The sequence below is a fragment of the Megalops cyprinoides genome, chromosome 11 (genome assembly GCF_013368585.1).
Source record: "Megalops cyprinoides isolate fMegCyp1 chromosome 11, fMegCyp1.pri, whole genome shotgun sequence".
NCBI lineage: Eukaryota > Metazoa > Chordata > Actinopteri > Elopiformes > Megalopidae > Megalops > Megalops cyprinoides.
In genome coordinates, this window is record NC_050593.1 from 35,766,323 (window position 1) to 35,791,168 (window position 24,846).

At 44.5% G+C, this 24,846-nt stretch overlaps 2 protein-coding genes across 5 annotated transcripts in view; one reads left to right on the forward strand and one right to left on the reverse strand.

The window, feature by feature from the left end:
- Window positions 1-9,457, forward strand: part of LOC118785657 (SEC14 domain and spectrin repeat-containing protein 1) — a 24,955-nt gene extending 15,498 nt beyond the window's left edge. For all 3 annotated transcript variants that reach the window (XM_036540483.1, XM_036540481.1, XM_036540482.1), the window contains 10 exons: window positions 953-1,164; window positions 3,536-3,658; window positions 5,178-5,372; window positions 5,471-5,585; window positions 5,906-6,065; window positions 6,224-6,305; window positions 6,501-6,623; window positions 6,740-6,931; window positions 7,961-8,082; window positions 8,642-9,457. In XM_036540483.1, the coding sequence (XP_036396376.1) occupies window positions 953-1,164; window positions 3,536-3,658; window positions 5,178-5,372; window positions 5,471-5,585; window positions 5,906-6,065; window positions 6,224-6,305; window positions 6,501-6,623; window positions 6,740-6,931; window positions 7,961-8,082; window positions 8,642-8,795 (1,478 nt within the window). In that variant the 3' untranslated portion in view covers window positions 8,796-9,457. The remainder of the gene's footprint in view (window positions 1-952; window positions 1,165-3,535; window positions 3,659-5,177; window positions 5,373-5,470; window positions 5,586-5,905; window positions 6,066-6,223; window positions 6,306-6,500; window positions 6,624-6,739; window positions 6,932-7,960; window positions 8,083-8,641) is intronic.
- plekha3 (pleckstrin homology domain containing, family A (phosphoinositide binding specific) member 3) lies at window positions 8,007-16,995 on the reverse strand. 2 transcript variants are annotated; one of them, XM_036540485.1, is made up of 9 exons: window positions 16,558-16,995; window positions 15,954-16,070; window positions 15,582-15,737; window positions 15,133-15,269; window positions 13,786-13,950; window positions 13,369-13,412; window positions 12,841-12,956; window positions 10,954-11,954; window positions 8,007-8,075 (listed from the first exon to the last, which is right to left on the reverse strand). In XM_036540485.1, exons 1-8 carry the CDS (start codon window positions 16,595-16,597, stop codon window positions 11,842-11,844), a joined length of 888 nt encoding a protein of 295 aa, XP_036396378.1. In that variant the 5' UTR covers window positions 16,598-16,995; the 3' UTR covers window positions 8,007-8,075; window positions 10,954-11,841. The 2 variants fall into 2 exon arrangements, with proteins under 2 accessions (XP_036396378.1, XP_036396377.1); XM_036540484.1 differs by having other exon boundaries at window positions 13,780-13,950.
- Between the last annotated feature and the right edge of the window lie 7,851 nt (window positions 16,996-24,846).

Sequence of the window (24,846 nt, forward strand, 5' to 3'; positions counted from 1 at the left end):
CCCCAAACAGGCGGCGTAAATACACCGGTCCCTTTACAGTTTTATTTGCAGAGGACCGCTCGGCGCCCTGCTCAAACGTTTTTATTACGCTGGAGATATTTGTCCGGGGCTGGTGGTGGGAGGCCTGGCCGGGACAATAACAGGAGCAGTGTGTGAGACGCTCTGTGCCTGTCACTGCTCCTCCCACGCAGGAATGGCCCGATTCCTGCAGCCAATGGCGTGCAGAATGAGTCCGCGCAGCTGCTCCTTCGGTTATAGGAATAGCGGAGGCAGGAGGACGGACATGGTTTCAGGCATTAAATGTGGGGGGGAAAAAAAAACAGGCTTTTAAATGTATGGATTATGTGTTTTTTTTTTTTGGTCTGAGGGCATTGACCTCAGAAGCCTTCTGTACAAGTTTAATTTCACATTGAATTAATAAAAATGCTAATATGATATTGCATTTGACAGATAGATGCTCCTTGCAGGGATCATCTGTAATTGCTTGCTTGAAGAGGAGGAGCAGGGGTTATTTTCTGTACATTTAAATCAGTCTCTCCCTTAATGCCTCCGTCCTCACCTTCCCTCACTATCCTGACTTTCCCCTTCTCTCTCTCTCCTCTTCTGTTCCACTCTCTCCCCCCCTTCTCTCCCCCTCTCACTCCATCTCTCTCTCTCCCTCCTCCCCTCTCTCTCTATCTCTCTCTCTCTCTCTCTCTCTCTCCCCCCCTCTCTCCCTCCCTCTCTCTCTCTCTCTCTCTCTCTCTCTCTCTCTCTCCCTCTCCCTCTCTCTCTCTCTCCCCCTCTCTCTCTCTCTTTCTTTCTCTCCCTCTCTCCCCCCTCTCTCTCTCCCTCTCCCTCTCTCTCTCCCTCCCTCCCTCCCTCTGTTTCTCTCTCTTTCTCCCTCCCTCCCTCTGTTTCTCTCTCTTTCTCCCCCTCTTCCCTCCTTCTCTTGCCCCCCCCCGCCCCGCAGGACACGAGCTGCTATCTGAGCTGCAGCAGCGGCGGTTTAACGGCTCAGAGGGGGGTACGGCCTGGTCCCCGATGGACGACGAGCTGCTGGCCCAGCCGCAGGTGATGAAGCTGCTGGACTCCCTGAGGGAGCAGTACACCAGGTACCAGGAGGTGTGCAGGCAGCGCAGCAAGCGCACGCAGCTGGAGGAGATCCACACCAAGGTCATGCAGGTATGCGCAGCGCTGCGCACCGGTGCGCAGTCCAGGCGTAATAGGTGCAAGCAGAATGCAGCCGCTCGACTTGTCTGTAACGTCCTTAAAAACAGCTAAGTCACACCCAGCCTCACCTCACTTCATTGGCTTCCTGTTCTCACTCACAGCAAGTTCAAAACCTCGATGCTGGTGTACAGGACAGTGAATGCGACAGCCGCCTCAGTCCTGTCTTCCGTCCGTATGTTCCGGCCAGATCACTACACTTTGCAACCTTGGGGCAACTGACTATCCCCGCCCAGTGGGTTTGCTCCTCTCAGTCACTATACCTGTCTGCACTGGGCCCCCAGTGGTAGAGTGAACTTCCCGTGGGGCACAGCATAATTGTTGGCCATCTTTCAATGAAGACTGAAGGCCCACCTCGGTTGAACTTCAGTCCCCACCCCCTAGCACCTGCTACTTGTATTACTTGCCACTTATTTACTGGTAGTATCTAGATGAATGAATGTAATGAATATTATGATGTAGTGACATTGGTATGGTATATATGGTAGTGTATGTACTTGACTACCCTTAGTTTTCTAGGCTGTCTAGTTTCAGAGTAGCACAAGTTAACTTGTGGTATGGTTCGAACGATGATTTTGCTCACACTCACTGGTTGGACACTGTTGCTCATTCAGCTTGAATGGATACACTTCTGTTCTCTTGTGTTGAAAGCTGCTCTGGATAAGAGCATCTGCTAAACGAATGTAATGAAATGTAATGTAAAAGCAATCAACCAAAAGAGTGAAAGATCTTCCTGAAAATGTTTTCTTTTGCTGTCAGCAAGTGGTTCTAGGCTGGTGGTCCCTCCATCAGAGTCTGTTCAGTCATGGTCCTCTGGATGCTGCCAGTTTTCCTCCTGTGAATCTTAGGGGAATAGCCATAAAGAACAGATGCAACCAGAAATACCCCTGTGTACAGCCCAGGTTGAATGACATCCATTGTTTTCCTTCTCTGGAATGTTCTGTTTGATTTTCCGTTTGATATTTCACGCACATTCTAACTGAATTCTGACTGCCTATAAGTGCCAGTCCTCTGATGAAAATCTGCTCAGCTGTGTTTCGTGTGGATTTTGTTGGAATGAATTCTCGGTGAGCAGTGAATAACATCACTTGAATCTGAGCCATTGTGGAGCAGCAGTGTGTCGTGTGGCCTGTCTGTATTATATGGCATTCTCTGGCCTGTAACTTCATTGTGGCAGTGGAGGAGGGTGCTGAGGGTTTGATGGGTGTTTTGTCGCCATTATGTTTGAACGGCTGTAACAGCACCTGGTTCTGGCCTGGGCCTCCTGAGGCTGTCTCTGTGCTTGCCTCCACGGATTTGCTAAGAAGGGGAATTTCAATTTAGCCAAATAGCAGCAGGGAGATGAAGGGTTCTGTGTTAAAATGCTGCTGAGAAGTTGGGTTGAACCTGTTAACTGTGTCATGCTGAGTATTAGCTGAGTATCATTTTGAGTATTAGCTGAGGGGGTCTTAGACACTTGCCATCATGGAAGGCCTGTTGTCAGTTCTGGCCATGCTGACTTATTGGAGAAGACAGTTTTTAGGCATCTCTTATGCTTTATATTCACTGAATGTAAAGATGAAATCAATTTATAAAACTATAAACCTGACAAGAGGAATATCACTACATATTTCATGAGGCATTTGATTACAACTGATTTACATTTTTGTTTTCGGCAGGGTAATATATTTCGGTTCTGTAATATGTAGCCAGTATCCTGGGAACAGTTTTGAGGATGTCTGTTGCTATGGCGAAAGAGACGTTCCTCTGGGCCTTGAAAGATGTGATTGGCTGGAGATGTTTGGCTGGAAGTGTTTAACCTGTCTGTTATCCTGACTGGGAAATGGCACAGAGGGAGTAGTTTGTAGGTTGTGCTGCTCAGTCTTTTGGAGGGAGAATTGCCTCAAGCTGAGAGACTGTAGCGCCAAAACAACCCTGTCAACCCCAGCAGTGAACTATTACATTACACTAAACTTATGATTCAAGAAAACTTCCATTCTTCTTCATTCTTCATTCTTTCATTCTTCTTCTGGGAGGATGCAGCGGGTTCATTGTTTTGGGAAAACACTACTGTTGGGAAAACACTGAAATCTATCAACGTCAATCTTGTAAATAGAGACAACACAGCAGTGGTTACATACAATATCCAAGTGTCAAATTCTGTGTTTAAAAAGAGGGTAAAGCCTATTTCTTTAATTACCTCTGTTGTGCGGGGAATGCACTGTGTTTCACATTTGTTCTAATTTCACGCTGGCTTAATTATTTGCAGTTAGGCTCCCGCAGATCCCTCGGGGGGTGTGTGAGCAGTAATGAGGTGGACATTAATGAACGCCCTCTCGGGGTGCAGGTGGTGAATTGGCTGGAGGGGCCCGGCACGGAGCAGCTCCGCACGCAGTGGGGGATCGGAGACTCCATCAGGGCATCCCAGGCGCTGCAGCAGAAACACGAGGAGATCGAGAGCCAGCACAGCGTAAGCACCCGCCCCCTCGGCTCAGACCACGCCCCCTTTTCCTGTCAATCGGGATGACAATCAGGAATTTTTCAGCTGTTTGAACAGGGGAAGCTCTTGATATCTTGCGTCACACCCTGAGCATTTATTGGACTGTGCCTGGGGCAAATGCTTGTTTGGTCTGATGTAGCCAATCTGATGCGAAATCATAGATCAGGAGATACTGTGCAGGGTTGCTTATGTGTCCTGGTCTTAGGGGATGTGGTGTAGTGTGGTCTTTATCTTTTAATCACACTACCCTCCTGAACTGGAAGTAGTTGTTTAACTGGCTCTGCTTGATTTGTAATTAGATTAGAGTAGGTTATTGCTCAGGTTGAACGTAACCCTGCAGACAGATTAGCCACCCGGGACCCTGAGTGGAGACGGCTTTTGTACCTCTGCATAACTCTGGGCTGTGTTCAGACTCATGCAGAGACATTAAGCTAAAACAATGCAGTTGGGGAGCCAAAGTGAAACTGAGGCTGTGATCCGCAGCTGTATAATGTGGGACAGAGAGCCATTTGTGGAGTATGAAGATGAAAAACCCCTAAGTAGAGATGAGTTTGGAGTGCTTGGCTTTTCTTCCTGAGGCTTCCACACACTGCCTTCGTCAGTGGGAGGCAGATGGCAGCCAAGCACTGTTAGAGTCAGGAAGCTGTGATGAGTGATGGGACATTCCTCTGCGGCTCTGGGTCTGTCGGCATGGAGAGGCCTGACGAGGGCCGTCAGTGTGTGTGCGGTGCTGAGAGCGTGTGTGTTACAGGAGTGATAGCACTGTGTGCGACCGTGTTGGAGGCGTTTGTGTTGTGTGTTATCGTGCACGGCAGAGTGTCATTGTCTTTGGTGTGCATGATACTGAATGTTTTTGTGTATTACTGGAGTGTTTTGTGGTGTGTGTGTGTGTGTGTGTTGCAGGAGTGGTTTGTGGGTTGCGTGATGCTGAATGTGTGTGTTGCAGGAGTGGTTTGCGGTGTGTGTGTGTGTGTGTGTGTGGTTTGCGGTGTGTGTGTGTGTGTGTGTATTACAGGAGTGGTTTGCGGTGTGTGTGTGTGTGTGTGTGTGTTTGTGTGGTTTGCGGTGTGTGTGTGTATTACAGGAATGGTTTGTGGGTTGCGTGATGCTGAATGTGTGTGTTACAGGAGTGGTTTGCGGTGTGTGTGTGTGTGTGTGTGTGTGGTTTGCGGTGTGTGTGTGTGTGTGTGTGTATTACAGGAGTGGTTTGCGGTGTGTGTGTGTGTGTGTGTGTGTTTGTGTGGTTTGCGGTGTGTGTGTGTATTACAGGAATGGTTTGTGGGTTGCGTGATGCTGAATGTGTGTGTTGCAGGAGTGGTTTGCGGTGTGTGTGTGTGTGTGTGTGTGTGGTTTGCGGTGTGTGTGTGTGTGTGTGTATTACAGGAGTGGTTTGCGGTGTGTGTGTGTGTGTGTTTGTGTGGTTTGCGGTGTGTGTGTGTATTACAGGAATGGTTTGTGGGTTGCGTGATGCTGAATGTGTGTGTTACAGGAGTGGTTTGCGGTGTACGTGGAGCTGAACCAGCAGATCGCGGCCCTCCTGAGCGCGGGGGACGAGGAGGACCTGGTGGAGCTGAAGGGTCTGCAGCAGCAGCTGAGTGACGTGTGCTACAGGCAGGCCAGCCAGCTGGAGTTCAGACAGAACGTGCTGCAGTCTGCCCACGACTTCCACGGCACCGCCCAGGACGTACGTCACACCTGATACCCGCCACTTACAGCTGCATGTGGTAAATATGAGCACGTGGGCTGTGTGACATTGTCCTGTACCTGTCTGTGCCTCCACAGCTGTCCCAGCAGCTGGACGGCCTACTGGGCATGCTCTGTGCGGACGTGGCCCCGGCCGACGGAGCCGCCATCCAGCAGACGCTGAAGCACCTGGAGGAGAAGCTCAAGTGTGTGGGTGAGCAGGCCTTTCCTGTCTGTGTTTCAGCACCAGCCTGATAGTTGTTGTTGTGTCACGGCCAACTTCGAAAACAAGCAGACTCTGAATTTGTTCTGGCCCATTGAGCTGTCATAAATTCACAGCTTTCGAATGAATCAGAACCTGAGCGGAGCTGTGAGCCTCGCGCGTCGTAAATCTGCCTTCCTGTTTATCTGTACAGGTGCACATTTTTATCGCTGCTCGGAGCGAGGGGGACCGTTTGTCTTTTTATGAACTGCAAAGAGGATCTGTTGCCTGCTTTATATACGACCTAATACGGCCTTGCTGAACTTTTTCAGAGGGAACTCTACAAGGGCTGAGGGAGAAAGGACAGGTTCTGCTGGAGCAAATCTCCACTCAGACGTCCTGGTCGTACGGGAAGGACTTGACTATCGAAAACAAAGAGAATATCGATCACATCCAAAGCGTCATGGAAGACATGCAGCTGCGGAAACAAAGGTATGTCCATAGTCCTTGTTCTCTGGCATCCTGGCAGTCGTTGGCTGAGGAAAAATAATGGCATTTTAGTAAATGGGCCTGTTGGAGATTAGAGGCTGTTTAGTACATGATTCTTTTGGAGATTAGAGGCTGTTAAGTACACCGTTTTTTTTGTTCAGGTGTGAGGACATGGTGGATGTGAGGAGGCTGAAGATGCTGCAGATGGTCCAGCTTTTTAAGTGTGAGGAGGACGCAGTGCAGGTCAGAAAGTCCTGTCAATCAAAGCGCTGTCTGTCTGAATGAAAGGCCTGCTGCTTCTCATCCCCTGCTGTGCCTGACCTGGGCTGTGTGTGTGTGTGTGTGTGTGTGTGTGTGTGTGTGTGTGTGAGAGAGAGATCCTGAAAGAGTGGCAATGTGCGTGACCCTGAAAGAGAAGCTCTGCATCTTCTTTAACAGGCTGTGGAGTGGCTGGGTGAGCTTCTGGATGCTCTTCTGAAGACTCACGTCAGGCTAGGAGACGACGCACAAGAATCCAAAATCCTGCTGGAGAAACACAAAAAGTTTGTGGACGTGGCACAGGTAGGGCGCCCCGGTTCCCACACAGTACCGCACGCTGTGGCGTTCAGAGCGGCAGGCTCTGACGGTCACTCTCAGTCACTGACGGCCTACGTGTCCCTGTGTTGCCCGCGTCTCAGAGCACCTACGACTATGGCCGGCAGCTGCTGCAGGCCACGGTGGTGCTGTGCCAGTCGCTGCGCTGCACCACCCGCTCCTCCGGAGACACCCTGCCCCGCCTCAACCGCGTCTGGAAGCAGTTCAGCGTCACCTCCGAGGAGAGGGTGCAGAGGCTGGAGATGGCAGGCGTCTTCCACACTGCTGCCGAGAAGGTGGGCCCGGGCGGGGGGTGTGGGGCGCGTGTGGAGGGTGTGGGGGAAGGCATGTTGGGGGTGTGCGTGGGACATGGGGGGGGGGGGGGGGGGGGGGGGGGGGGGACTGGGGGGCATTTGGAGGGGTGACCATGTAGGGGGACACGCAGCTACCGGCCAGAGCGAGGGACAGGAGTAACCCCCCCCCCCCCACTGTGCCACTGGGCTGTGCTCCTTCCTCTCTCTGTTCAGAGGCTAATGCAGGCACTCTGGCATAGCCCGAAATTTCCTCTGACAGTTCTTCCAAAACTGAGGGTTGTCACTAACTCTAATTTACTAATCCATATTTCCTCCCTTTTTTATTGGTGACAGGCTTGATGATAGTTCTTATGTCATTAGATGAGATTATTGTCTTTTAGCAGACCCTGTCATCCAGAGTGACTTCCAAAGTGCTGTCGTACTTTATCTGCAACGGAAAACGGTCTTTGCTGGATTCAGTTAGACATCCATAGAAATAGACTCTGCTTTGACATCTTTTTCATACTATCCTTCAAGAACCAAAAATTCAGCACACATCAAAATCACGGATGCATGTCCGTAGATTTCAAAGGGGGTCTTGTGGTGTTAAATGTATTTTTTTATTGTAATTCGTTGGCAGTACGAAAATAAACTAGGCATGCTCAACCCTTTATGAAGGTGGTACAGGCATCACATGTGGTAATGTTACAGCCAAAGGTTTAACCATGTCTGTCTCACACCGATAAGTGAAACACTTCACATTCATCCTGGTGCTTTGATCGGTAAAAATGTGCTTTCAGGAACTGCAGGGTTTGTTGAATTCCTGTTATACCCATCAGCGGAGAGTGGGAGAGGAGTGTGTGAGGGAGAGCAGAAATCTGTCATCTCCACAAAGGAAGCACATAAATTATTTAAATACACCTCTTGTGTGGCACTTGGGTGTGACAGAGTGAGTTTTGTTCCAGCAAATTGTTGGGCATTAATTATTTGCTCCGTTTTCTGTTCATCGGTGGTGGGGACCTCCGTCCTCAGGTCCTGAAGGAGAACCAGGAGCAGGGCGATGTGGGCGTGGACTTTGAGGCGTACCAGGAGGTGGAGGCAGTCGGGAGGTCTCTGCTGGACAGACTAACAGTGCCTGTTGTTTTCCCTGATGGGTAAGAGCTTTGTAAATATCTGTGGGTGTTATCTCCCTATGTACAGCACCGTACGCCTGCAACTGCATACGGTCCACTAACATTCATCTGTCATTTTCCAAGCATCATTACATTACATTACTGTCAGTTAGCAGATGCTCTTACCCAATGTGACTTACATGCAGCAGGTTACAATTGTATCCATTCATACAGCTAGATATTTACAGAAGCAATTGTGGGTTAAGTACCTTGCCCAAGGGTACAGCAGCAGTGCCCTTGCAGGGAATCAAACCTGTAATCGTACAGTTCCAATCCCTGCTCCTTACTACTATGCCACACTGCTGTCCCTAGTATGACACGGAGGTCAAGTGTCAGCTCTGGTATTACCCTGTAGTATTTCCAAGTGACATCTGCCTGATGTCATTTGGTCCACATCATACATGTAGTGTCATCTGGGGCGCACGGCTGTTTTAACACGTCATTTTCTGTTATTGTTAAACATTACAGAAACGGACAAAAAACATTTAATTTCTTTTTGTTGTCTTGCTGAGCTTTCTCACACCCCTGGTCTTGACCGTAGGAGTGAGCAGTACTTTGGCAGCCCCAGTGACATGGCCTCGTCAGCCAAACACATCAGGGACAAAATTAAGCTGGTGGAGGTGAAGAGGATGCAGCAGGAAGTGGCGGAGCAGCAGGAGGAAGCGGAGCTCGAGACGGGCTCCCAGGACAGCTAATGTCGTCTCTCTGCCGCCCCGCTACAGAGGAGCCAGAGAACTCCCTAAAATACAGCACCGCGCCTGCCGCAAGTCCCAGCGCCCAACGCAGCCTGACCCTCGCAGGGGGTCGTTAGGTCCCTTCCATCTCAGTTGTGCTCCACCTTGCCAAGCCATATTAACATACTCCTGCTCAGCTACGGAGGGCTGCCCTGCTCCTGCTACCTTGCGTATAGGGAAGTGAGACTGAACGATTGCACTCAAGCGTTTCCTCCAAAGCTTTACTTCACCTGTCACCTGTCCTCAGCAGACAGGTGACCTCAGCGCCAGAGGTGTTTGTAGAGGTGTAGAATGTAGAGAGAGCACCATCTGTCCTTTTTTTCATATTTTGTGGTGCTGTAGAATTCCTAGGCCTTAGGTGAACTTCCTGTTTGTAGACAGTAAGCAATGTATTTTACATTTGCTTTTGTTAATTTGATTTTTTTAATACCTTCAGAGGTTGCTGCGTCTTTATTGTGGCAATACGCAAAGCTATCCCGAAGGCCTTTTATACAAGCGCAAACTGCCTAACCCACCGTTTTAGATATACAAGGACTCTACATTGTGCAGGTATGTAAACCATCTTATAAAAACGTTCAGATTACTGTGATAATTGTGCACCACAAAGGTACAATATAAACGCTAAGCTTTGAAATTCTAGACTGGAATTGTTAAAACTTGTTTTAATTAATAAGATATAAAACGGGAATTGTATTCCAGCCACTCATAATTGCTATTTTATAGTGTGAGCTTCTTGTGTCCTGAGGCATGATATTAAATTGTTAATACTATATTTATTTCTTGGTTTGTTCTGTTTGTAGTTTTAAGATATGCCTCTGGCAATTTTACATTTCCAATTAAAATTATGTATTTTATTCAGATCTGGGTCATAAAAATAAATGAACAAATGAGCAACAGCTTTGAAAGTGCTTTTTTAATTATGCCCCTTAAACTAGCATACGTAATGGGTAGATCCATAAACAAAGTGAAACGAAGGTCATACTCATTAATTAGTGCAGCAGTTTGACTACATACTTTTTATGGTATCTTTCTAATAACGATTTTTCCTTCTAGTTAAATTAAATGTGTTGATTATATGCCATTTTGCAAATGAAATCCAAGATTTCTAGACCTGAGCAAAACAGTGAACAAATGGTCAAATTATGGGGGATGGTCTGTTGAAGTATTTGGCCACTAGGTGATGCTAATGTGCCTTTTATTTGAATAAAAGAAGTTGCACGATGCTCATGCATAGAAATGCTGGATTTCCGATGCTGTGTTCAGTTCTTGCCTGCTTAAGACATGTTTGTTTATGAAGTGGTGTAAAACTGTTGTTTCATTTAACTGGAAGTGATGTGTGATGCATGGCAAACAGTGTGTAGAGAATTGCATAGCTCTCCTGTGCCAGGGCGGTGGGAAATTTGTAGCATTTAGATTTTCTAACGACTTTTAATTTGATCTTAACGAAGCTGCTGTTTGATTGTGAAAATGGCTGCATAATTACTGGTATTAAAATGGAGATTTACAAATAGATTTTTTTTCAAAGTGGCCTTCAGTTAGTATATATTGCTAATGATTTGCTTAGCAGAGGAATTTAGCTTATGAATAGACACTTAGGTTCTTCAGATCTTTAATACGTGCGTACTGGATGCTTGTAAAGTTATTAGTCGGTGGAGTATGACGGGCAGTCATGATGTATTAGTGACCCCCTGATCCACCTCGGTAGAGTTACTGCTGTAACAGAACATTTTATATCTGATTTCTGTGGAATACTGTACAACTTGTGCTTCTTTCCCCAGTGATCCTAATGTGGAGCCAACATCACTGTGTTATAAAATGCAGTGAAATCACAAATACAGACATACAACATGAAAAATGGGCTGTTTGGTGATTTTATAATTTGATATTTTTTCCACTTCAAGTTAACAATGCACATACTCCTAAAACCTTTCAAATAAACACATCAAGGCTAATGAGGCAATTATAGCTATGTGTAAAGTTTTTGAAAATTCACTTTTGTCTCTTCACAGGTTTTGGTCAGTGATTCTACCCCAGAAATGTAATGTATTCAATAGTAAAATAGAAGTTCTGCCAGACACAAATGGCAGATGCCAAAGCACAGAGTCTTGTGTACACTGACCTGTGACAGGTAAGAAAGTAGGAAATGATGCACACAGGGGACGGTGTGTAGCGGATGCTCCTACTTCCTCAACGCCTCCATTCTGAACGCGTCTGGTTTCTGTGCAACAGCAGTGCGTCTGCCGTCTGCTACTTCCAAACAAGGGTGTGCCGCAATATTGCCATTATTGCCTGCTAAATAACATGTGTCAGACTGGAGGAACAAGTATCAACTGTTGCAAAGTGCACAAAATAATACCATAATATCAGCTTCTGCTTGTACTGCCTTCAGTGGCCCTACCCTGAGTCACATGATCATGAACCATTAACACTCAGGATGGAAAACTTACATTTAGAACTGCGCTTTGGTTCAAACGGAAGCAAAAATCCAAGACGTCATCTATACAGTTCAAACGCACACACATAGACAGACAGAGGGCTGCTCAATTCAGCGTCTAAACTCACTGTTAAAGCGTGTTTTAATGGTGGACGTGAAAGCGGACATGTTCATCACATTTCAACAGTGTGTTACATAGCAGTAGTAAGACAGGCATGCCGAAGCTTAAGAGCAACCCGAGTGATCTCGCCTACAAGCCTACAAGGCAGAGCCTTGGCCCAGCTACCACTGCTTCTACTGGGACTGTGTTTAAAATACAGAGGGGGAAACTCCCAGCTGAGTTTCACCGCGATGAATAGTAATCATAAATGTGCTACACAACGTATACATATCCTTCTGGAATATTGATACATTAAAAAAAATCTTGGAAGAATATTAAAATAAGTATTTTTTACATTATTTAAAGTGCAAAGGAATCCTTCTACAGGAAATAACACAGTACTTCCCATAATACCAGTAACGCAACGCGGACGACTGCACAGCAGTGTGAATTAAAGGCTGAGATCACATGATTCAGAAGGGCGGGGCGTCCAGGTCAGGCGTGGCCCTGGGACCGACGCCCGCCTCCTCTGGGATGGCCGATGTGGGGTCTCCGTTCACCATGGCTTTGGAGCACAGCGAGGTCCCTGACGGCGAGACAGAAATAACGTCACTGATCCGCCTTTAAAAGGGGGCATTCAGGTGGCAGGCAGTTACTGAGGAGAGGAAAGCTCAACTAACAGCTGTTTTTGTAGGACAACAGACTGTTGGACATTTGTTATCCTCACTTTTAATCAATTTCATCTTAAGTTTTATCTAAGAGTAGTATTCCAACGTTTAGTATTCCACAGTATTAGTTGTCCCAAGAAACAGCCCCTCGACACAATGCAGGCGACAGATACGTGATAGTACTGATACTGCATACGGCACAAGAAGGGACCCATTTTCCTCTGAACTACTTCTGAACAAGCAAACCCATAGAAAGACCTCTCATCCATTCTAGGAACATTTCAAATAACAGCACTAACCAAATATAATGTAAATATAGTATGAACACTCTCATGCTGCTCCACTGAAAACTGCTTACTGACAGCACCTTTTCACACTGGCATTTTCAATCAGGCAGGGCAGGAAGTGAACGTCTAAACAGGATGCCTAATTAGGTCTGATTTTAAGACAGATATCACTTCAGCAGAGCATGTGCACAGCTCACGTGTGTAAAAAAAAAAAAAAAAGTTTTTAAAGTTTCAGAAGCAGCAACTCTGTGTGAAAGCACCAAACAGGAGAGATGTGCCATGTGTTTTCCAACAGTGAGAACAACATTTCCAAACTGTGCCAGTAACAGACCACAAAACATTGACGATATGCCTGGCTTTGTACTGCTGTGGTGCATTCTGGGTAGACACACCCACTCCAGCCATTTTCTGCCTTTCTGCATCTGTGCTCACCTGACTGAAGTTCAGTGCTTTTAATCTGCATAATCTCGTGAATATGCTGTATAGCGCAGAAGGTCAGCAATAGAGGGTAACTCACGGTCCGTTTCCTCAGCGCAAGCATCACCGTGGGGCTCTGTGTCTGAGTAAGTCCGGGCTCGTCTCTGTGATATCCTCTGGAGTGAAGACAAGCTCTCCTTTGGCGAGTGGCTTGTCCTGAGAGTAGATGTGTTTATTTTATCAAACTGCACAAGTCACAGCATGAGATAGTATCTATTTTAAATCACAATTAGAAAAATGCAAAGAAAACAAATTAAAACCCCCACAAACCATTTGTAAATTGTAAGTTAGAGTTGTACAGTACAAATGCAGAGGTGAACTAATGAGAAAGTATATTGTGGAGAAGCAGACAAATTACAAAGCAATTCTCCTGCAAAATGAGAAACTTGCCATCTAATATCAGAGCTACCAGAGAACAAGAGGAAATAAATGTCTCTTGTAATGGCTCTTAAAGGTGTAACAACGTAATTTAATCAACACTGAATCATCACTTTGCTCTCTGTGAAATTACCAAGAATGCACCGTGGGACATTTTTCGGTGCCACTTTGATAAGGCGTGCAGTCGTACCTGTCAAAGCTGTAGGTTCCCGGATGACTGATGGAACGTTTCATCTGAAAATGTAAAAGGGAAATAACACCTTCACACATTGTGGTGTATACTGAAAAACATTACAGAAATAACACCTTTACACACTGTGGTGTGTACTGAGAAACATTACAGAAATAACACCTTTACATACTGAGAAACATTACAGAAAGCAGTAACCGGCAAGCAAAGGAACAACATACACATAAAAAATCAATTTAGTATTTTCATACTAATCACACATCATAATTACTGTCCCTAAAATATATTTTTACAATCAATTTAGCAGCTCTGCCAGCCTAACGTATCTGCCATGCTAACAGGATGCTGTGAGAGAAGTGAGCAAGGGAGACACGTCTCCTGTACACTGACACACTCGTAGTAATACTCTACCCGAACCATGTGCACAGGAGACGAGGACACCGGGGCGATGACGGAGCCTGGCACGTTAGACTGGAACATCTCGGGCTTGAACTTGGCATTTGCAATTTTCATACATTCTTCCAGTGTTTTAATAAACGTATTGCAAGTGGCACTCAGTAAAGAGGAGGCGTCGTTTATGGTCTGAAAGAGAGAGAGAACAAACCGTGCTCATGAAACATTATGAACGTATCACAGCAGGTTAGTGGTGATGGCAAAAGATCAATCTTTCAGCTGGTAATATTTTGGATCCTGGAAAACACTAACATGGCCCTCGTGATACACAGACTAGAAGCTGAAACACAAACCGTGCAAACAAACAGTTCAATTTCAAATAGGTAAGTCTGTGACGTGAAGACTGACAAATCCTTCACTGAGGACATCTTACATTTTGTCCACATCTGCATTGTCATGTCCCTTGGCTCCATAATGTACCCTTGAACTCAACAGACTATCTGACCTGATTTAAGTTACTCTTGCTCGGAGCAAGTATCCAATATGGCTGTCAATATGGCTCAGTTTCTCCTAACAGCTTGGTTGTGAGTGTGTACTGGAATGCATGTATCCAACATGGCTGAGGAAGCACACGACTGAACTATGTAAGGAGCAGACGTACAATGAGAACTGAACTCATGATAAAGTGACGCATTCGGCACCTGCTGAGATGCTTCTTACAGCAGGTGACAGCAGTATGAGGCTGACATGTTTACTGCCAAAATGGCTGACATGTGTTTACCGCCAAAATGAAAACTGCAATGATGCCTGTTTACTGAGTAACGTCAGCGTTTTTAACTCATTCATCACAACGCAGCTCTCTAAAGGACTGCACTGTGGAGGCAAATAGGGCATTGGTTTATATAGACCAGTCTGCCTTTGATAATAACAACACATACCAATGTGTACCAACCACAGTGAATATGATTACTTAATATGGTAAAGGAACTGAAAGCTGTACAAGCTCACAGAGGCCTGGTGGATTGGTAGGAGGTGCAAACGTAGTGAGGACATGAGGAAGCACTTGCAAACGGAAACCCGTGCTACATTACTGGGTTCCCCCGGTCGCAGACATGTAATGACACAGCCCAGAATCCATCTTACAAGCTCTGGGCTGTAGGCTTTAGTCTGTGTTTTCTCCAAACACAGACTAAAGCTTTCGGTTCCTTTACCAAGGGCAGCCGTGTGGCGTAGTGCTAATCAGTAGGGCTTGTAACCGCAAGGATACCGGTTCAACTGGCTGCTAGGTTGGGTGATATTATCCTGTTAAGACCAGGCCCAGGAACGCCAACATGTGTCCCCCCCTGTGGCATCCTGCTGCTTCTGCCTTACCTCCGTGCTGGATGTGGAGTGGTCTGCTTCTTCATCTACAGATTTCTGTATCGTGTGAACCTGCTGCATGAGCAAGTCACAGTAGAGTCGCAGTTCAGACATCTTTGTTTTCAGAGTCTCTGTGGTTTCTGTAATTTCTGTAAAAACGGGGGATTGTGAGATTCACTGAAATGTGAGAAACCTGTCTTCTTTTCTTAATCCTTAAATGAATGGGGATCATTTTATGTAGACAATAATACACTTCTCTTTCTCTCGCTCTGTCTATTGCAACTTGATGTGATGCTATGCAGTACGGATTTGAAGATAAAACAATGTTTGACATCACACCCCTCATAAATTTTCACAAATCAAAAGCAAAAACCCAAGGAGTGCTATGTAAACACGCGGCCGTTCATCAATTACGTGTAGTAAAATATTTACACTATTACCAGTAATGTCGCTATCTTTACCTTTCTCTTTTTTCGTTCTGGTGTCAATCAAACACGCTTTAGAACTTCCGAGGACCACCAGCCACTTCTGCCTCTCCGCGGCGTTCACTGCCTTCAGGTAGAAGTGCTGCTCTCCGGGAATGATCAGCTCCAGCCTGGTATTGTCAGTCGGGTGAACTGGTGATAAAAACCAAGGAGGAAACGTTCAGTCACCAAAATATGCCATGGATCAAAAACGATCAGGCAGGCATCTAGTTAACACTGGGGTATGTGCTAATTCTGTTCGATCACTAGGTCAATGGGCCACACAAAGCATAAATTAATGATATGATGTAGTTCACATTAACTTGGACTAACCAAGGTTAGTGCCTTACACCATTAACTTAATCTTACCTTTAATTTCACACACGGACATTTTAATACTCCCTTTGCTCCCTTTACGGACGTCATCCTGAGAGTCGTAATAGGACAGAATGCCATTCCCCAACACAAACCAGCGTGGCTGCCACCCTGAAACACAACGCGTAACGTTAGCTGCAAAATCTGACATGCAGTTTGAAAAGGCGAACCATTTTTGACAGAGTGGCTTCCATCACCCATCTTAATTCTTTTGCCATCAATGTAGCTGCTAACACGGCACAGAAGTTGGGAGGAATGTATTAATGCAGACCTGGGTATCTAGGAAGGCATCACAGCTATACCACTGTATGATGAGCTGTCTGATTATCTAGCTAGGTATTCAGCAGTCTCGGCCGATCAAAACATATACAAAGATAGTCAGCTTCGTAGCAGCGTTAGCTAGTTAGCAAATTAGCCTGCTAACTAGCTAACGCTTGCTATCAACAACTGGCTGACCAACTAGCGATCCACTACGCTAGCATGGTCATGTAACCAGACGCCGTTTAGCTGGCTAGCTTGCTGGCTGCACAACCTAAATGCTGCTCTCCAGTGAAAATAATGTGAAACAATAACATTTTAATAATAAAAGCATATTTACCAGTGATGTAATTTGTCCATTTGTACAGAACTCCTTCCATAATTTAAATGCGCTTCGCTAACGCAAGCCCCCTACTACCCCCAAAGTTACCGTCACAAGATGTTATCGTTAGCTAGCTAGCTAGCCGGTGAGCTAATATTGGAAATTATTTTCTAAAAATCTACATCCCTAAAATGCATAATAAATATTAAATACGCGACACACGACGAACATTCTGAATAGCGACTGGCTGTGGCACGGTGCTGCTCATAAGAGTCTTATCGTTTATTAGCCTTAGTCTTCGTTTTGAGGAACTAGCTAGCTAGCTACAGCTAGTAAATTACATCATCACTTGGCTAATCTAGCGATGTAGCATGCTAGCTAACTAGAAGCTAGCTAGCTGGGTAGCTAGTTAACTCTCCCGCATTCTTGTTTCGCATTGACCCTGACATGTTGTTAACTTCCTGTATGACTGTGACGTTGGTATTTGATTGACAACCATTTAAGCCAATACAACAAGAAGAGGGCGGTCCTTGCAATTAAAGGGGATGTGTTCATTTCCACTCACCTTATGACTACTTTACTCCTGTTAAAGTTCCAACACAAAACACTGTCAGAGTTAGAAGACACTTGCAAAGATAGGTCTGCAATTAAAATTATGGATATCAAAATGGATCCAAGTTACAGTACACAATCTAGGCCACGTTAGTTCAGAAAAACTTGACAAGCAGCGTTTCAAAACAGAGCTGTTCAGTGTTTCCCAAAAATCTTCAATAAATTCTTCCTAAATTCTGTGGCCATGTGTTTTTTCACCTTACCCTCTGAACCCACCCGGGCCTTTCAGTCTGTCTGTCACATCCAAATGTAAAATCTGAGAAGGACGACAAAAATAAATTTTATATTGTTACAGTACTGCATTACCTTCTGTAAAATAATCACACCTGTAGCACTTGCTGTAAGCAATGCACAAGCATAAAGCATATAAGTGTATAAGTAATCATACACACACCTCTTCTGTAAGGTATATTTTTAATCTTTCCTTTTTCGACTGCTGTACATCATATAACATGAAGGACAAAGATGTATTATTCTGTTACAGTCTGTGATGTGATCATGTGATACTTTGATGCCAGAGTTTTCAGGCAGAAAGTGTAGAAAGGGGTGTACATATGGAGAGATTCCTGCAGGTCATTACTGCCTGTTATGATCTAATTTTAAAAAGGTGGCTCTGAGTTTGCTAACCTGCAGACAATAATATGTGCTAACATGCTAGCTGGCCTCCAGAATACTACACAATCACATGCCTTTAGTTTCTGTTTTTAATCTGAATCGCCACAGTAAGTTTAGAATTGGAGGAATGGAGGAATTTTTATCTGATCCACATGAGCTGTGGTAACAACACTTGGCCTGTTCCATTCTACACTGTAAAATGAATGGAAATTACGAGCAAAGCCAACTGGGAAAGAGATTTCAAGGGTTCAACGACTGGAAATTACCCCCATGTCTTTACTGGTTGGTCTGGAAAACCCTTCAGTATTTCAAAATAAATAAATAAATAAATAAAAAGAAAAGTTTCAACCAATACAATGGTCTATTTTTGTAGGAAGGTGGCGTTTACAGTGACCACATCCCACCTTACAGAAGCCAGAATTCCTTGAACCATAAATTTAAATATGGTTACATCTCCAGGAGGCTCTTGTGAATGGAAAGTGTATTAAAGTATGAAATTCTTCATTTAACCACTAAGTAGTGCCTTAAGTGACAAGCACATTTTAATTCAGTTTCTGAAAGTTTAAATTATACAATACTGACAGACCTGCCTGCTTACTTACCCACCAAGCAAATGACGTATGAAAAACTGACTGAAAACAAAATTAAGAAGTTACACATACTGCAACACAGCAACTACCCAACTGCTTAGCCAATTACTCCATTAATAAATGAATGAATCGAGCAATTCTTCCTAAAGTGAGTGAAGAACGGCACCCAGGCACATAGCTTCAGCAGGGACACTAAGCTCTCAGGGACTGGCTTCCTACAAGCCTTTGAACAATGGTCTCCCACTAAATGAACATTTATACTTACTGTATAACACAACTGAGCAAAACTGTGGCTTTCCCTTGGAACCCTGAGTTCTGCTAGCACAGACTCCTAAATTGAATCTTTCCATATGCACTGCAGGAAACACACAATATTATATCTCCATTGATGGTTTTATTGGTGGTTTACTGTAAGTCATTTGTAGTGTAAATCACTTGTAAGTCGCTTTGGGTAAAAGCCAAAGGAATAAATGTAAATGTAAATGTAACTGTACATTAGCTACCTGGCTAGTAACAGTCAAGGAACAATAAAAACTTCAAAACTGATACAAAATGAACACAAATTAGTGTAAATTAAAGGCTGAATTCTTGGAAAATAAATCAAATAAGGTAATACAGTATATTGTGTGTGACGTTGCTTTGCATTGGATATGCAATAGGGGCAGATATTAATATTAATTTCAGACTTTTTTGAAGTGAATTACTAAAGCTGCATTTGACAAAAAGACCCATCGTGACTTCAAACACCTTTTTGTATCTCTTTATCCATGAACTGAATATTAGTGATGCTTTTATAAACACATATATCCCTTTTCAAATCCTGCTTTCTGGATGCATATAGCTTCCAAACATGAATCATTTCCATATTTATTTCTGCCTCGACACAATGCACACGTCAATTTTTAATACTCTGGGGGTCCTCCATCTCAGTCTCTTGTCCCAATTGTCCCAAATATCTCTTTTACAAACGTTTTAAACCAAGAAACTAACCATCAGATTGTCTGAGTACAACCCCTGCAATCTGGTTAGGTTTTAATGTCTAACTCACTTCATGGGGTAGAGGCACAGGGTAAACCTTGGGTTCATGTGCGGTCTGACATGCTTGTGTCAGTCTGAGGAGTTTCTGACGCAGCCATATTAAATCACTGTCCTCTATTTCTGATGCCTGACATGAGGCACAGGTCAATACACAGGGACCCCTGGGAATGTCAGAGGTGTGGGTGTTGATGCTGGTCTGAAATCTCTGTCTCAGGTGACTGTTAGAGATGCTTTTTATTCTAGCTTGCCACTTGCTTGTACAAATTTGAGTGTGGGAGTTATTTGCTTATCTTGCCATTACTTTGCTATCGTGTAGCTGGCACTATTGTGCAGAGCAACTTACATAGGTTACAATTTTTTTTTTTTTTTACAAGTTATCCATTTTTTCTAGTTGAGGCAAGTACTGAGGCGTTTAAGTACCTTGCCCAGCGGTGGAGCAACAGTGGCCCAGCAGGGGATCAAACCGCCAACCTTTGGGTTGCTAACCCTGCTCCTTACCACTATGCTATGCTCTCGCCCTTCAAAGAACAAAGGAAATCAACTTTGCATAATTGTCATTTAGCAGACACTCTTATCCAGAGATACTTACATAGGTTACGGTTTTACATGTTATCCATTTACGCAGCTGGATATTTGCTGAGGAGATTCTGGGTTAGGTACCTTGCTCGAGGGTACAGCAGCTGTGCCCCAGTACAGTCACAAGCCCTGCTCCTTACTACTATGCTACACTGCTACACCTTAAATGACAGAAGAACAGAACACTGATATGACTGAGAGGCTTGTTTGCTTCCTTTGGACTGGAGGCCGGATAAGAATGTTGCTGCCTCATTCCCTTCCCACTTCTTGGCTGTTGCAGACAATTTTCTAAAAACATTGCTATCTAAATTTAAGCATCTGAAAAATGTTTTGCTGACCCTTGACAGGTTCTGTAACGCTAGTACCTAAGTAGCAGGCTAGGTGGAGCTCTTACACCATGAGTACAGTGCTGTGAATATGACACTCTGCAGAACAGTTGGTCTGGTCCTGTCTCCAGGGGTTCTATTTTCTGTTAGTACTTTTCCTTTAATTATTTCAATTAGCTTCATTACTTAAACACCCATAAATGTGTAACTGTCTAGAAACAGCAGTTAGGTTGCCAAAAGCCATAAATACTTTAGCTTTGTTGTCATACTGCAATTCAGACACTTTGGGGGTTTGGAGAATTAAATGCACAATGCACACTAAAAGTCCTTTTTAGTGCTAAGATTTGAGTTAAGTTGGGTGTATTTATTTGCCACAAAGAACCATTGATTCTTCTGTGAAAGGTAAAAGGTCATCAGTTTACTGGGTGTTTGTAAGGATCTCCCACACAGCAACCTGGAATGTCCTGGTCTGGGTGATAGCGGAGCCGTCTGCAGTGCTTACAAGCACGAGGGAAAAACTTGATCAGGGTATCGTGTGGAAGTCTGGTAGACAGATTACAGAAGACCGCTGAGGTGTGGCCATGTTACAGTTAGACACATGGAAGGAACCCGCAGCGAATCGGTCAAGGGTCCAATCCAAGACACTGTATGTCTTTAATAACTGTGATGGGCTACAAGGCATTCCTCTGAGTAAAACAAAAATGATTACAGACTTTGAAAACAGATTTCGAGGTTGAAATTATTGATAAACAACATGAACAACACATTCCACAAAACCCAGGTGTTCTCATAAGCAGAATACTGAATACAAAAGAAAAACAAAGAGGCATGATTTCCTCCTGTGAAATATTTCACTTTGATATGCAGCATTTATTGACTGAAACAGACTACATTTACATGTGCGAGCCACAGATGTCTGCTGAAAGAAATATGAATGCAGACCCCTGACTTTGGACCTTCTGCTACATTACTGCACTCTGTTTGACCTGGTTTTCTTTTTTTGGTAAGAAAGGAGCAGTTGGAAAAGGTCCCCACTGACTTGAACGACTTCCTGCTTTAGTCTCGTTGGTGTTTCAGAGGCAGCTGGAGCAGGAGATGTCCTCCCACTAAAGACCAAAGTGTTCTTTTCAACCCAGCATTTCAGGATTGATGAATGTATTTAGACAAACTGAATCCCTGCCTTTCCACTATGCCGACCAAGTTGGGATGTGACGTAAACCATGTGTTTCTGAAAAGAGCCAGACAGGACGGAGCTGAAAAAAAGAAAGAAGTAGACATGGGTGAACCCTAAAGGTATTCATTAAGCTCCTCGTGGGTTGGGGATTCATGTAAATCAAAACAAACGAGAGAAGCCTCCCTTAAAAATATCTAAAATAAAAAATGAGATTATATCGTGGATGCACTCAAGTGTTCTGTGTATGCACAGCCATGCTTTTACTTTGCTTTTCAAACCACTGCAGGTGACAGTTTTAGTCTTAAGTTTTTATTAAATGTTTAAAAATAGGTAAGAACAGATTACACCACACCCCCTATCTCCTCACTCAGCACGCGCGCGTGCACACATACACACACACGCACACGCAAACACATATACACACACACACGCACACACACACACTCTTGCAGCAGTTACACTGGGTCCCTCTGGCTGTGGTGCTGTTTCCTGCGGACTGCCTCAGCTGGCCCTCGTCATTTGTCCTTTAGGATGTAAATACTGGTTGGCTGCCAGATTTTGACTGATATTCGGCAGTGTTTCCCTGGGGCTACGGCCACACGGAACTGTTGCCGGTGTGATTACAGGCCTCTCGGCAGAGTGCTGGTTAAAGACCACCAGAAAAGTAGCACTGTAAAAGCTGATAATCCTTTTCACACCAAATGTGTTTCCCAGGGTTTTTTTTTTTTGTTCTGTTGGTTTCTTCCTCTTTATCGTTACATTTCAAAAAGGAAAACCAAAGACAAAAAAAAGACATTTAGAAAGTTCAGTGTCCTAGGAGGTGATTTTTATTTTGCACTGTAGAGTTCCATTTTGAGTAGGATGGGTTAATGTGTCAGTTTACAGTTTTTATAAATCAAACCTACAGACTGTCTGATTCAGGCCTCAGACACTCCCCTACGGCCTAACAGAGTGTCTTTGTCCCTTTATGAAACGCATGTATTGTGCTAGAATGATGCTTCACTGAGACTGTAACAGAGACATCCCCAAAACATAGGCTGTTAATGCCAAGCCCTCAGTTTTGTTCATGTGAAAAATGTGTAACAAGGAATTTCCACTGTTCTCAGTCAGGCAAAAATGCAAAAATGACAAAAAGAGCCTGTCTGACATGGTACTGCTGTTTGGATTCTCTGAATGCTGGGGACCCAGTGAAATGGCTAACATTTTAAAGACCAAAGAAAAGGACTGGAGATGTACTCTATATGTATGAGATACTAATTATAACTGAGCTACAAATAAATGATAACTTTCTGAGAGTCATTTCCATCAAGATTTTAAATTCTAAAGCAACTTAGAAACAACTTAAAGTGAACTGCCCACTGGTAGATAAACTATAGATAGGCAAAGTCCCATTAGGGATTCCAATTAGGTATGTGTATGCACTTAGTGCTAGTCATGTTTGAAAGACAGGCCCATAACCTCATTTTGTGTTCATTTCATCAACAATTTATTTTTCCAAGACATTTTGGAAGCAAAGGCTGAGGAGAAACTTGCCTGAGCTGGAAAAAAAATGTCGAAAGAGGCCAAGGCTGACAGTCTGAGGGGAAGTTGGCAGAGAAAACTGTGGAAATGTGCAGATGCTGAAAAACATGCCCCCTGGGATCTGAGTCGACTTGATCTAAATATTTAAGAGGAACTGCTCAGGGACACGAGCTGCTCTCGTTGTTCTAGCCGTTGAACTGGCACAATGTAAAACTTCTGCGACAGAAAACCTTTTCAACTGAACTATGCGGATCCATAAAATAAAACCTTTTGGATGGTCTCGTATGAAGGCGGCCCGATCCAGCCCCACTACCATAACGTGCTTTCTTTTTCTTAATGAAGCCTGGCACAGATACAATAATGTCAGAGAATGTTTTTTTTTTTCTAAAAAACTTCCCAGCGTGTCCAGGGGTGATGGCTGAAGTGGACGTTTGAGGAAAGGCAGGATTGTGAGGAGAGAGGGAGGAGAATTAGGAGAAAGCACACACACATACACACACACCCATGGCCACACATACACACAGACACACACACACACCCATGCACACACATAAAAAAAGTAATCATTTTCTCCCTGAATTGCCATGGAGACCACTCCGGCACCATTTTAGATTTTTCGGTGCTGTGTCACAGCACAGGGTAATAACAATTGAGTCTTATTTGGCATTCCGTGACTATAAAGACAGATACTCACTGAAGAAGTTCTGGAGCAAGAGAAACAAACCACATCAGACGGGCGAGCCATCTCAGCGGGAGAGAGAGCGGGGCAAACCACACAAAGCAGACGGGCCACAACACACAACACAATAACACGCACATCCACAGAGTCCCACATCACCAGCGCAGCCAAAGGAATCTGTTTCAGAAGTCTTTGATTGCACCCAAGACGACATGAAGCCCCAGCCTCTAACTGCAGAGCACAGATCCAACTGTAGAGGCCACTGTAACTCCCTGGAAAGGACAGGTTTTTGAACATCTTCCATTTACACAGAACTACTGCTACCCACAAACAAGCTGTTTCTGATTCCTTTTCCTTTTAAATGCACGGACGCTGACGTGTCCTCAGCGTGTTTATTCCAAAAAAGACCGACCAATAACGCCTGGAGCTTTCTGGAATCAGCAACGAGACGACTATCATGCAATGCAATGCATCTACACTTCTTAAATGAGTAGTGGCAGTTTTAAAAAAAAAAAAGTGTGACAGACCATCCCCTCCATAAAGCAAAACGTTCATTTTTCCGCCATGAGAATCGGAAGGAAAGGTTAAGCTAACACGTACGGTAGGTGTCTGTTGCTTTACGAGGGGGCCGTTGTGTCACATGTGGCCCCTATATCAGGCCGGCCCATTCTACCCTGACAGGGCTCCCTTTTTATTACGGAGGCAGTATAAAGAGCCAACTCCTGTATAAACACGTATCCAGACTTGTTTACACTAGGGGAGAAAAATGCAGGAGGGCTCTGGGTAAATACAGATCTGGGTTCTGCTAGGGTGGACTTTTACTGCCCTTGTGCACATGTGCGTCTGTGTGTCTAAATCGGAGCAAAGTGTGTCTGACACAGCGAGACATGCAAAACTCACTGGTAACTTCATGCTTTTTGTGATGGGGAAAACGTGTACAGATGATACTGTATCAGGAGAACGATAGCCCGGTATGCACGCTAAATGCATTAGCAAGTATTTATGTTACTTACCAATTTTAGTGCTGATGCTGAGCAAATTGAACTTAATGACAAGCACATTTGATTCAATGTCACTTTTAACCACCTACACTTATATTTTTAATCAAGTAATATGTGTTTTTCAAAGAAATGCAACCCTAAGCCTACGTCTAAATATCCTATTTCACTGACAGCT